This window comes from Octopus bimaculoides, chromosome 5, assembly GCF_001194135.2.
Source record: "Octopus bimaculoides isolate UCB-OBI-ISO-001 chromosome 5, ASM119413v2, whole genome shotgun sequence".
NCBI lineage: Eukaryota > Metazoa > Mollusca > Cephalopoda > Octopoda > Octopodidae > Octopus > Octopus bimaculoides.
Window position 1 is genome coordinate 34,886,695 of NC_068985.1, and position 13,265 is coordinate 34,899,959.

The following is a 13,265-nucleotide window of genomic DNA, read 5'->3' on the forward strand; positions in this document are numbered from 1 at the left end:
CAATTTGAGATAAACTCTACAGGCACAGATGTGCTGTCAGACAAGCCTGTCCGAGGTGCTCGTAGAGTGATGAAACCGTTCTGCATGCACTTGTTCAGTGTCTGGGCATTGCTGACTTGAGGAGATATGTCGAAAAGCTGCTGTCGCATGTAAGACAGCTGTGTCTGTCAGCTGAGTCCATAATGATGATTGCCTCACCTCCCCGCTTTAATCAAGCAGGTAAGGCAGATTTCCTTAGGTGACTGTGGTGAAAGAGGTTGTCTGGTGGATGAGGCTTGAAGGAATGAGGACAGAAACATTCTTCTTTGGTAAAGCCAACATCTTTTCAAGTTTCACTTGAAAAGGAAAGTGGGGGTGGAGAGGGCGGTGCTGTCCATGAGTGAATTTATGGAAAGGTGGGTGAAAGTTTGTGAAAATGGCAAGAGTGGAGGGTACCACTTTGTGTAGACCTGTGAGTTAGAAGAAAGGAGCTGGAGAGGGCTCTCTTCCTTGGTATTCAGGGTGATCTTGGATGGTGGAGTTCCTTGATTACCCCTAGAGGTATTTTTGTATCGGGGGGGGGGGATCACTATGACTTTTTTTCTAGTTTTGTGTACTATGTATACTTCCCTTCTTCTGTGTATGTTTCTTTTTTAGTTCTTTTTATTTTATTCTATCATTCCATCATATGTAAACTTCCACACTTTATGTTTGTCTTTGTATTGTACCCTCACCCTTCATTCTGGTGGCAAATAAAAGAAATTATCATCATCATCATCATTATTATAATCATCATTATCATCATTATCATAATCATCATCATTATTATTATTATTAAGAAAGCAAGCTGACATTATCATTAGAGCATCAGACAAGATGTGTTGCATTATTTGTTCTGAGTGTTTATGTTTTGCATTCATTTCCTGATTAGATTAAATTTGCTCTTTGTCATTTGAAGGTTGATAAAATAAAGAAAAAAGTCAAGTGGTTGATATTATGAGCTAACACACTTCCTTTCAAAATTGCTGGCTTTATGAAAAAATCAAAAAGAATTACTACTATTATGTAATAAATAAATAGCATTAGTAGAGCATGGTATAGAATATTCTGCATTGGAATTTGAACCCAGAAAGTCTGTTTACATTCTGGGTTCAAATTCCAATGAAGTTGACTTTGACTTTCATTTCTCCAGAGATCGTTGAAAGAAAGCAGCCATCTTGGGAGATTGGTATTGAGTTAGTCCCTCCTCTCATAATTGCTGATCTTTTACCTAATTTTTTACAAATGTGCTTTTCTAAAATTTCTTCTCTTTTGCCAATATTTATTATTAGAATTACATTATCAAAATTTGAAAAAATTGCTGACTTTATTCAAAATATATTTCTGCTTTGTTTTGTTTCCTTAATTTTTATGGGTTTTTTTTTTTTTCTTGAGTGCGCTAATTTGATGTTGTTTGGAATACTTTTTTCTTTTAATTATTTATGTTCTGAAATTCATAGATTCTCCAGAAAAAGATACCATGACATTAAATGTTTTTGGAGGAAAAGTATGTGCTGATACTCCAACCAAATTCCAGTGCAGTTGGAAAGGTGGTCATCCACCAGCAAATGTAACCCTGATGTATAAAAATGTATCAAATACTAGTAAAGAAGAAGTTGAACTTAACGTAATACCTTCCAAATTTCATCAAACAGTCAAGTGTCTGGGCATTCATATTGCTGCAAATGTGTCTCGTGAAAAGAATTTTACTATTTATTGTGAGTATAAATGAAGTATCTTTTGAAAATTTTTATCTTCTGTATTTAGTCAACCCTGTCTTCATTTTCTTTTTTTAATTCAAATAAGAGAAAGTTATTGAAATCTAAGTCTTTTGTAAATGTTAGTTTGGCTGTAGATTTTTGAGTGAAGGAGACAATAAACTGTTGTAGTGAAAAAGGTACACCCTTTCCCACGTGACAAAGTGGTATGAGTAGCCACTATCAAGTCAGACAGTCAGTCGTTGTAGGAGGTCAGTAGTAGTAGAGTCATATGAGTTCTCAGTTGGAGTCAGTTATGTGTCAGTTACGTGATATATACGAATACTAGTTACCATCAAGGTAGACGTTTCGAAGTCATTGTCTTGCGGAGCTGTTAGCAATAGCACCATAGATGAGTCAAAGATAATAAAACATGGAATACCGCCACAACATAATAGTGGCAACAAGAATATTACAGTGCCACCAACAACATACAAGTGGACGAGGATCCACATTATAACATAAACAATATTCTGTGATACTAAAATGGATGAGAGTTGTATTTTACTTCTGGAACCATGTATCTAATTGTATTGTTGGAATTTGCGTGTGGTTTTATCACATAAGTTGAATATTCAGAGGGAATAAACTTCTGGTCAAATTCTGATATAAATAAATATTATTGCATGGCTAGATATTTGGGAGTTCTTTAAATTTTATTTGAGAATAGAGATAAGTAATTAGAGGGATGTCAAATTGCTGGTCTAGGTTATCAAAATCAGAAAAAGAGTCATGGCTTAATTGATTAAGGAGAGATTTAACCTAGATGAGATGCAATTAAGCATTGTACCAGAAAGAAGTATTACTGATGTCATATTTCTAGTGAAAGAACTGCAGAAGTACCTGGATAAAAGTAAGCTATTGTATCTGGCATTTGTTGACCTGGAGAAAGCTTTTGACAGAGTTTACTCGTTTGGTGATCTAATAATCATTGATAAAGCTAGGAGTAGATGAATGGCTCATGTGAGCTTTATAAGCCATATACAGGGGTGCTGTCAGCAAGATGAGAATTAACAATAAGTACATTGATGAATGCTTAGTCCCTTTCTAGTTATCAAAGACTTCTAAGAGAGATTAAGATAGGGTTTGCCTGGGAATTCTTATATGCTAATGTACTTGTTCTTACAGTTGAAGCTGCTATTGTAGGATTAGAAAAAAATTACAGGTGTGAAAGTAAACCTGGAATCAAAGGGCCTCAGCATTAACTTGGCAAGCATTAAAGTCTAAGTAAATCAGAAAACTTACAAGACCCTTCTTCCATCTGGAAAATTATCTCATTTGATATGTAGAACAGGGATGGGTGGAAATTTGATATAGTGTACTCAATGAGAGTACATCTCACTGTAGTAACTCCTGAAAAATTGACGAATGTTACATTAACTATAAGGTCAAGTTCAAATTGCTCCAAGGTTATGGGTTTGTGGTGGTTTAGATCCCTAACTCTGTCTTACTATGATATTCTGTATGAGAAAACAAGTTCAATGACAATCTTAAAATCTGAAGATTTACAGGATCTGAACAGGAATATATTTTATGAAAGAAAAGCAAAAAAGGGAGAAATGAAAAAACATCAGTGCAGTAGCAAGTGCTTCAGTTGTTTGCACACCACAAGATTGAACGGAACTTACTGAAGTAAGCCAGCACTCTTGTGGCATTACCATTCATGTATTACTATAACCATGTTATTTATAAATTTATTTTTGAAATGTGTATGGAACTGAAATTTTACATTAATTTTTATTGTATTCTCTAAACTGAAACAGCTTTCTGATTTTGTGTTTTTTTTATTTATTTATTTTTTTTTTTTGAAGATCCTCCTCAAGTAAACATTCATATTTCAAATGAGACAAATAATACTTTACAAATTAATTGCACTGCATTTGGTGGAAACCCAGAGATTTATGAATACAAACTGGAGCAAAAATGGGGAAATGCCACTAAGAATACTTATAATATGAATGTATTATCTATAAACAATCCTTCCTTCAGTAATACTGGTACATGGGAGTGTCATGTAAGCAATGAAGATTTTCATGTGAATAAATCATCAAACTACAAATTTCCAAGCAAGTATTTTACAAAGCCACAATTTAATTTTAAAAACATATTTACAATTTTAATTGTTATTTTTAGAATGGTAAAATTGTTCAGTTATTTATTTAATTTTATCCCATTAGCAGATTGTTAGACTTAATTCTTTTTATGTATATCAATATAACTTTCGGGAATGGTTTGAAATGTAAATATTTAAGAATTATAGTTTTAATAAATTATTTAGTATCAAATTTTCTCAAAAAGAACTGAGGTTGTTTTCAAGTAAATTTTAAGCATTCATTTTATACAGTGAAATAATTTCCCTATTGAGTTTTCATATTATTTAGCTTGATCCATTTCAGCTGCATAATTAATCAATATACAGCAAATTAACTTATCAAGCAAGAACATCAAATATTTCTTGTTACAGTAATTCAAATTATAAAGATATGCAATTTTGGCAAATAAATTATTTTTCTAAATATTATCCAAAAATATTCCTAAAACTTTCAGTAGCAAGTAATTTTCATTTAAATTTTATACCATGTTATATTTGTTAGCTTTAGAAAGAAAAGAAATGTCTATATCGTGTTTAGGTCTGTATGAAAGACACTATGTAACATAAAAGGGATGGTCTATAGAATGTCTACCACTTCAAGTGTCTTGAGATTTAAGATAATGTAAGAACTGATGAAACAAGATTATCAGTATAATCTTAGAAATACTGACTGCTTCTGAGCAGCATTGGAGAGATTGACTTTAATGGAGATGACACACATTTTGGATTAAGTCATATTTGAGAAGGAAAATAATCAGCAAGTAAAACTATCTTCTTTTAGATAACACTTGAAACTATTAACTTAACTTGCTAGTTTTAAGTGATCAAAGGCTTTTTTGTACTTAAAAGCCATAGTGGTGACATCTTAAGTAATGAGTAGAGCTGAAAAAAAGTAACTGACTGAGTGTTTGTTATGTGTAGGAAGTTAAACTGGATATGATATTAGTAGCTAATGTGACAGATTTGACTGTTATATGCATATGTCCATATTACCTTGATCAGGTGGCGTGTGATGAGACAATGTTAGAGGATCTTCTGGAACCATACACTGTAAAATATGCTATGGTTGTTGTGTAGAGGTTGTAATTGAAGGGCTGGTAAGCTAGAGTTCGTTTGACAACTAGGGATTCTAATTTGGAGGTGAAATGGTATAGATGCTTAGAATTGCCAATTTTTTTAGCCTTAAATACTAGCAGAATCAGTCTGAAAGTAAATTTCAGTCATCGAATTGCATAGTTTAAATTTTATTATTTCCATTTAGTTTTTTGAAAACTTTGAAATCTTCTGTTTCAAATATATGATATACATTGTTATTTTCTTTAGTAATATTATTATTTTTTCCATCAGTGAAACCTATTTTCAGTTCAATATCAAACAATCCCAAAAAGAGAAATGTTGCAATTGGAGAATCTGTAATTTTCAAACAGTGTTTTTATTCCCATCCAAAATCTGATGTAAAATGGCAAAAGAATGAGAATTTAATTGACTCCAACAAATATTTAACAACTGATTATTTATCGAGTGAGTTTCCTTTCAAAGGAAGCTGCACTAGTGTAAAAATAGAAGACATTAAAGATAATGATTTTGGTACTTATACCTTAACAGTGGAAAATACCATAGGGAAAAAAGTGATTATTTTTGCCATGAGACTTAAAGGTAAGTTGTTACATGTTTGGAATTATTCTTTAATTACTTATAATATTGTTTCATGTTATATGGAATTATTTAGAATTGATTAATTCATTGTGAAGTACTTAAGGTTTTGCTTTTAATCCATGTGTTAAAATTAGCTATATATGATAAAGATGGAGGATAAATTTTAGCTTTGTTTCTTGTTTAAGCACTTTTAGATTTGTAGGTAAACATAATTTCCTTTTCAGAAATATTCTAGAAAATTGCTGGTCACAAAACTTCCACTGGCAAACCATTCCCTGAACTCTGGTAATGAAGTTTTCTAGTCAATTAACTATTTATTCTTAGTTTATTCATTTAAATATTTTCTACATAATTAGAGTGGAGTTGATTTGAATATGGTAAGATTTCCAGTTGAAATATGGAAACAGTGAACTGATGCATGTAAATACTAAAATTTTATGTTTTTTTTAGTCTTTTTTTTAGCTTTATACCAAATTATGAAAGCTAAAGTATGACAGAGGGACAAGCACAAGTGTCTTACTACAGTGAGAATACAGATTGTAGATAAGGAGGGAAGGAAAAGGTGAATAATTTCATAAGAGAATGACAGATGGTTTGACACTAGACTAGAGGTAGAGGGATGGGAAGGGAAAAGATCAATATGGAGAAGGAGGTGAAGGAGATAAAAGTGGCTCATGAAGGAAGAGATGACAAGCTGAAACACAGGGAGTGTGGAGAGCAGCAGTAACATATATCTATGGTTAGATCAGAAAGTAGGGAGATGTGGTGCAGTTGATCCCTGTCTTGAACTGACTGCTGCTGTCATATTGAATTTTAAACTTTTAATCTCCAGGTTTTTCTTTCAGGTGGGAAACATTGAAACATTTGTCACAATTCTTTGACAGACTCTACTATAAGACCTTGACCAAGTTTTCTATAAAAAGTTGTTCAGAAATAGTGTTAAAATTCAATAACTACAGAAAGTGCTGATAATAGGAGTCTAGCAAACAATTGCATATACACAAAGTTCTTATATGTAACCCTACTTTCCTAAAAAAAAGCAACATCAGTTAGAGGGTTTGAAACCAGTAATGTAATCCAAGAAACCTATCAATTTCATTGTGCTATTACCTGAGGCTATTGCTCCATCTATGTGGAGCAGATAATGTTTTGTATGTAACATAAAGTTCAAAAGAATCTTGTCATCTTTTAATATAGATTAATAGTTTGTGAGTTCAAACTTAAAGTGAGAATGTTTTTGTTAACCACTATTACTAAGAGAATAACATATGACAGAATAATTCTTAATCCATAAAATAATTTTATTTTCTAAGATCTTTAACATTATCACCATTGCAATGAAATTGTATCGATAGTGATAATATTCATTCAGTAGCATTCAATAAATATTCTGAAAGCATGATTTTAAAAAGAAATTGTTAAAGTTTCCAAATTGCAGTTCCCAAACACATTCTTTTCAAATCAATAATTTTCTATGGCCCCTTTTGTAATATTTTCCAATATAAATCACTTGACACTTGGCATTTTTCTTGAGCAAATATTTCTTGGATTTTGTTTTGCAATAATGTTGTGATGTGTTTCGATGCCTTTAGTTTATTGTACAAAACATTCATGAATATTTTACATTTTAGTAAATAATTCAAAAGCAAAAGACTTTTCTTCATAACCCTTGAACACTTTCAAAATTCTGCCATCAACTATAGATTAGGGACCACTCTTCTGAATGCTGGTTACCAAAAAAGAAAGACGTGAATTTTCAAAGTGTAACAAATAGCTGGATATTCTAAAAGATAATTTACACTGCTGATTTCATTTGTTAACAATGTAGAGACCCAGCCAGGCAACAGGAATTGTAGTAATAAAGTAGTACCGCTGATGGAGTGATAAAAAGTTAATATGTGACTTACTAAGAGGGGAATTAATATGCAATAAAGTGAGAGATATTGTTCAACTTTATAATTAAACAAAGGAGACTATATACACCTCCTGCACGCATCAGCGAAAGCAGGGTATTGTAGTTGCTCATATTTATCTCTTTGTGTGTTTGCAAAATTACCTGAAAATGGCTGGAAGGATTTTCACCAAATTTGACAGAAATACTCATTTAGTGAGTGGCTCAAAATGATGAAAATTTGGTTTGATTATCTTCAAACATACATAAATATACGACTGTGTGTGTGTGTGCATGCACGCGTATGTGTGCATGTGAACAGTGATGGATACAAGGTTTTTGTTTATTTACAAGTTGATTTCTTAATTTCACCAGTGTAAGCAAAGTTCACCTATAATGGTGATAAGTAAAAAAAAAATTTTTAATCAAACTTATTAATTTCCCCAAAAGCAAGTGGTCAGATTATTTATATCCAACAACAAACTACAGTCCTTCATTCATCTGCCTTCATTCAAAGATGTTGAAAACACTTCTCAATTCCATGCAATGTTTTCTATTAGTATTTCATTTTAATCCTCTTTTAGTCAAACACTTACAAAGCTTAATTCAGTTCAATTAAAAACTATGGGTATGCAATGCATTGTAAGCTACACTATAAATTTTAAAAGAATTTATCTGTGTGCAGGGCATGCATCACGCCTTCTGATGCCTTATAATGCATTACTAGAATGCACTACAGAACATATTTATAGTATTTTTAACAAACACTTAGTGTTACAATGTTTGTAAAGAAATTGACTGTACAATATCTGATATAAAAAAAAAGATGCACAACTTTATGTACATTTTATTGTTTTTGAAGCCTTCAAGCAGCAACTGTGTACCCCAGCATCCATTGACCTTAGAATATGGGACAAATAATTAATGAAAAATTCTTCATAAACCTATATATTTTTAATGTATTAATGCAAGGTCTTTTTAATATATCTTTTCAGAAATTGTGGAAGTCCCTTTGAGAATAATTATTGGTTGCACTGTAGGAATTGTATTATTAATAATTTTGGGGCTTCTTGCTTATAAATGCCACAAAAAAAGAGGTTGGTATGTTTCACGCATTATAAAGGTTTGTTAATTAGGGATATATTTTCATAAAACTCTCCTGCCTGACCAGGCATGGTTAAACAGATGTTGAAAGTTGTGTATGTATGTGTGTCTGTGTTGTGTGACTCAATGCATGCATACATATTAAAAACTGTTCAGCACATCCCCACACTCCCTTCTTTTCACCAGCCCATTCATCAGTCACAATGTTGTTCGATTCACAATGCTCCTAGGGGAGTTGGTTCAGGCAACTTGTGTACAGTTTGTACATAATGTTTAGGCAAGCAATGAGCCTGTAGTTTCCTGCCATCTCGGTGATTTCATATTTGGCAACAAGATTTGTCCTTGTTGTAGCAAGCCAATGTGATATATCAGTCTGACCTTCTATAGTCCTTCTGAACATCCATATCAACAGGTTTCTATAAAATGTCAGCTTCTTGTATCCATATCAGACTATTAGGTCCCTTTCAGGTGCCTTTGCATTCTGCAGTTTGCCTACTGCTATAGGTTTCTGCATCAATTTTGTATGCTTTACTGTTAGTGTTGGTACAGTATTCTCTGTCAATTGTATTTAACCATGATGTATTCAGGTTGAAATCCCTCTTTTCATTCCAAATTTTTAGCCAGAATGATTGTAGATCTTCTTGGGAGGGAGCTTTCTTAATGGTGATATTTTCCTTCTTCATCTCTGTACAATGCTTGTGGGTTGGAAACAAACTTGCGATTGATACTGGCTCACTCAAAAGTTCACTTGCGATAGTGGTGTTTCACGCTCATCATCCTGAGTTCATGTTTAAAAGTGATCAGCTTTCCCTCAAGAGCTCAGTGTGAAGAGTTGCCACAAAGTTTCGTTAATTTTTGCCTAAGGTGAGGTGTAAACTCATTTTTCTCCTTATATTTTATTGTTGTAGTTAACCATCCAATATGGTGGCGCACGTTGTTGATGTTTTCTTCAAGTTTTCTTTTCCATCTAGGTGGTTTCTGTTTAGTAATTTCGTTACTTCGTTCACTGTAGATTTCTCCTAGGTGTTCTTTAAGAGTAATAGCAGCTATGTATATAAGAGTATTATTATTTCAGTAATTAACATCACATTGTCTTATGTGATAACCTTAAACATTAGATTGGTCGGATTTTTTTCTCACTCATGTTGGGAACAGTCTGTTGCTCAATGAAAGCTTCAAGAAAGTAGCAAAATTTTTTTGCGAATTGTAATTTTAAAATGTTTTTGAGTTGGATGTATTCCATAGTCTTTGCTACTGAGTCAGCTAAATTTGGAGACATTAAAATTTTAACGATGGTGGGAGTGGTGGTTTTTTTTACATTATTTTTTATGCCGCTTCTGACAGATTTTGACTCAGTTTGTACTGTATGAAGTAAGACAACAATGCAGAAACAGTATGGCTTCACTAGAAGAAGGCATTCGGCTCTATCCCTCATTCATGGCTGCTGAAGTGCCTGGATCTTGCAAAGGTACCTACTACCTTAATCGCTGCTATAGAGAGGCTCACAAAGACATGGACAATGATTCTTACCCTTACAACTGAGAACAGAATAATTGTTTCTAGTAGTATAGGCATTACAAAGGGAATATTCCAGGGAGATAATATTTCTGTACTTCTTTTCCTTTTGGTACTATTATCGTTCCTACTGCAGAAAACAAATGGTTACATGCTAGGATCTTCAACTGCCAGAAATATCAATGTAACTCATAATTTCCTTGTAGACGACCTGAAGATTTATGCTAAAAGTGTTAACAATTCCAAAAAACAACTGGAATTAATAGCAACATTTTTAGCTGATATAGCACCAACCGATCATGGCTGTTGCCAGCCTCCTCTGGCCCCTGTGCCAGTGGCATGTAAAAAGCACCCACTTCACTCATGGAGTGAGTGGTTGGTGTAGAAAAACTGGCAGATCATACTGGAGCCTGGTGCAGCCTCCTGGCTTCCCACACCTTGGTCGAACCATCCAACCCATGCTAGCATGGAAAACGGACGATGATGATGATGATAGGCATGGAGTTAGGCCAAAAAAAATGTTCATATTTGATTATAGAACAAGGAAAGTCAGTCACTCAAACCCAAAACCTGTGTATCAAGGGTTTCTCTATCTCCCCCATTCCACACAAAGAATGTTACAAATACCTAGGCATAGACGAAAATCTATCATATGAAAGCAGTGTGAATAAAGATAGAATGACCTGAGAATATTACATCAGACTTAAGAAAATATGGCAGTCAGAACTCTCCTCTTACAGCAAAACAATATCCAACAATGCATTTGCATTACCAGTGCTCTTCCCAACATTTGGGATACTTGATTGGTCTGTAGAGGAAATCCACTCCATAGATATCAAAACCCACAGAATCCTGACAACAACTAGGAACTTTCACAGAAATGATGATGTTGATAGTCTCTACCTTAGAAGAAATGAAGGTGGTAGAGGCCTGAGATCATTGCAGATGGCCTTGGAATGCCGTGTGATATCACTCAGGCAGCACCTGCTAAACAACAGCAGCAAAAATAAATATATTAATGCAGGCCTGAAAAGTGAAGTGAGCAACACTGTACAAGTTGGCAGTGAACTTCTCAAGAGACTTGGTTATTGTAGCTGGTGATTGCAATGGACATACTGGGCAGCATCCCCATGAATTCCATGGTGCACATGGTGGTTATGGCTTTGGCTCTAGGAATGAGGAGGGAACAAGGCTACTGGAGTTCTGTGATGCAAATGATCTGCAACACTAGCTTCAGAAAATCAGCCAGCTACCTAATCACTTATCAGTTTGATGGGCACATAAGCCAGATTGCAGAATAGATTTGAAACACTAAAGCAGTTTCCCTTTTTGGCACTGAAATCACGTTTCATTTTTAGAGAGAGAAAAAGAGAGAGTGAATGACGAAGTTTACCTAAACTTTCAATGGTATAGCAATATATTATATATATATCATCATCATTTAATGTCTGCTTTCCATGCTGGCATAGGTTGGATGGTCTGACTGAGGACTGGCAAACCAGAAAGCTGCACCAGGCTCTAATCTGTTCTGGCAAGTGAAATTCATTCAATGGAAAAAAAAAAAAAAAAAAGAAATTCCAATGATTTTGAACAAAATTAAGGGGGTTGCAGCATATTAGGCGGTCAGGGCTCTTGATTCCACACAAAAAATCCCTTTTTTTCTTTTTTTTTTTACTAAATAAAAATTGTGTAAGTAGGTCTGGAGTGGGATGATGAGGGAGGGGGTGTAAAAAAAAATGAGTTTACAAAACTTTTTCATACAAAGATGCCCCACACTCATCATTTCGAAGGCTGTTTGAAAGGGATTTGTATAAATTTTCATTAAAAGATACCTATCTTCCTGAAAATTAGGAGGGAAAAAAGTCAGATTGTATGAATTCTCCAAAACTCTTCTCTCCACCCCATCAGAAAAATTCTTTCTCATAAATCCCTATATACTCTGAAGCCATGTCTAAGTGGTATTTGTAGAAAATTTTGTTAAAAAGTATCCATTTTTCTGAATGTCATGAGGTAACAAAGTCGGGGGCATATACATCTGTATTAATGCCCTTCTATTTATACGATTTTTTCATTTCCTATTTCTCTCATTGTTTACAATGTTCTTTCTCCCCACCTCTCTCTCTCTCTCTCTCTCTCTCTCACCCACACACACACTGCAAAGCATATAGATGGGCTGCTGAACTGAAATCTCTATGTTGCTTTGAGGGGAAGGTAAAACTTGACAAACTGCTTTTCCCTCTGTTGTTGGACTACTATGATGTTTGTTTATAAAAGAGAGATGATGATTGTGATAAAATAACGAAAGCAATACTTACTAAGCAAGTGAGCACTATTACACACAAGTATAATTAGATGTAAAATATAAAACTTTTTAGAAATGGGAATCAAATGTGAAAATATTATCAAGGGGCTTGCAGAAAACTGCCTGGAGGGCAGTCTTTCTGCTAGTGTATATAAGTATATAATAAAACAAACAATGGGGAGAGAGATTGTCTTGTGAGTGTTAAAGATATGAGAGACATAGAACTGAGAGGGAATGGTGATTGGGTTGTGGATGTCATTGGATATATATACATATATAACAATGAATGAGTCATTGTTTATGGAATATTTAATTTCTCCATCTAACATATATTTCATTAACAAAAAGTGATATTTTGTTATCTAATGAAAACACACACACTTAAATCTTCAAAGATGTGTAAACTTTATGTGTAATGTTTCTGGGTTGTTGAATTAAATATCATTGGAGAGATAGCAATTAACTGTGTTCACTTGGGGAAGCAGTTTATATTCAGTATTTGATGAGAGAAAGCTACAGGAAAAAAAAAACATCCAGAAAGGGAGATGGACTGGAGATTAAATATTGCAGAGTGAGAGAGAGACATGATAGAAATAAAACACTTTTTGATTAATAATTTTATTGTTATTTTTTATCAGTTGTCTTTCTTCCTTGCCAGTTAATGTTAGTGGGAAGAGGTACAAACACATAAAAAAAAAACTAATGACCAATATATATTGTGTATACATCCACATACACCCAAACATATACTCATACATCAGTATACACATGTACCTCCAAATATACGTACATATATCCATACACACATATATTCTACTGGGACAACCACTACACACAGATATAGGTGTCTTGCAGTAGAGGAAGTACTTTGGTTCCCTCAGTTGGGGAGAGAGAGAGAGAGAGAGAGAGAGAGAGAGAGAGAGAGAGAGA

At 33.8% G+C, this 13,265-nt stretch overlaps 1 protein-coding gene across 15 annotated transcripts in view; it reads left to right on the forward strand.

Annotated features, from left to right (window-relative positions):
* The window catches only part of LOC106874069 (uncharacterized), a 93,376-nt gene that overhangs the window by 34,112 nt on the left and 45,999 nt on the right, over positions 1-13,265 (forward strand). For all 15 annotated transcript variants that reach the window (XR_008264231.1, XR_008264235.1, XR_008264233.1 and 12 more), the window contains exons 7-10: positions 1,479-1,736; positions 3,587-3,841; positions 5,215-5,523; positions 8,410-8,511. Coding sequence is in view for 9 of the 15 variants with exons in the window: in XM_052968298.1 (XP_052824258.1) it covers positions 1,479-1,736; positions 3,587-3,841; positions 5,215-5,523; positions 8,410-8,511 (924 nt within the window). In the remaining 6 variants the exon portion in view is untranslated. The remainder of the gene's footprint in view (positions 1-1,478; positions 1,737-3,586; positions 3,842-5,214; positions 5,524-8,409; positions 8,512-13,265) is intronic.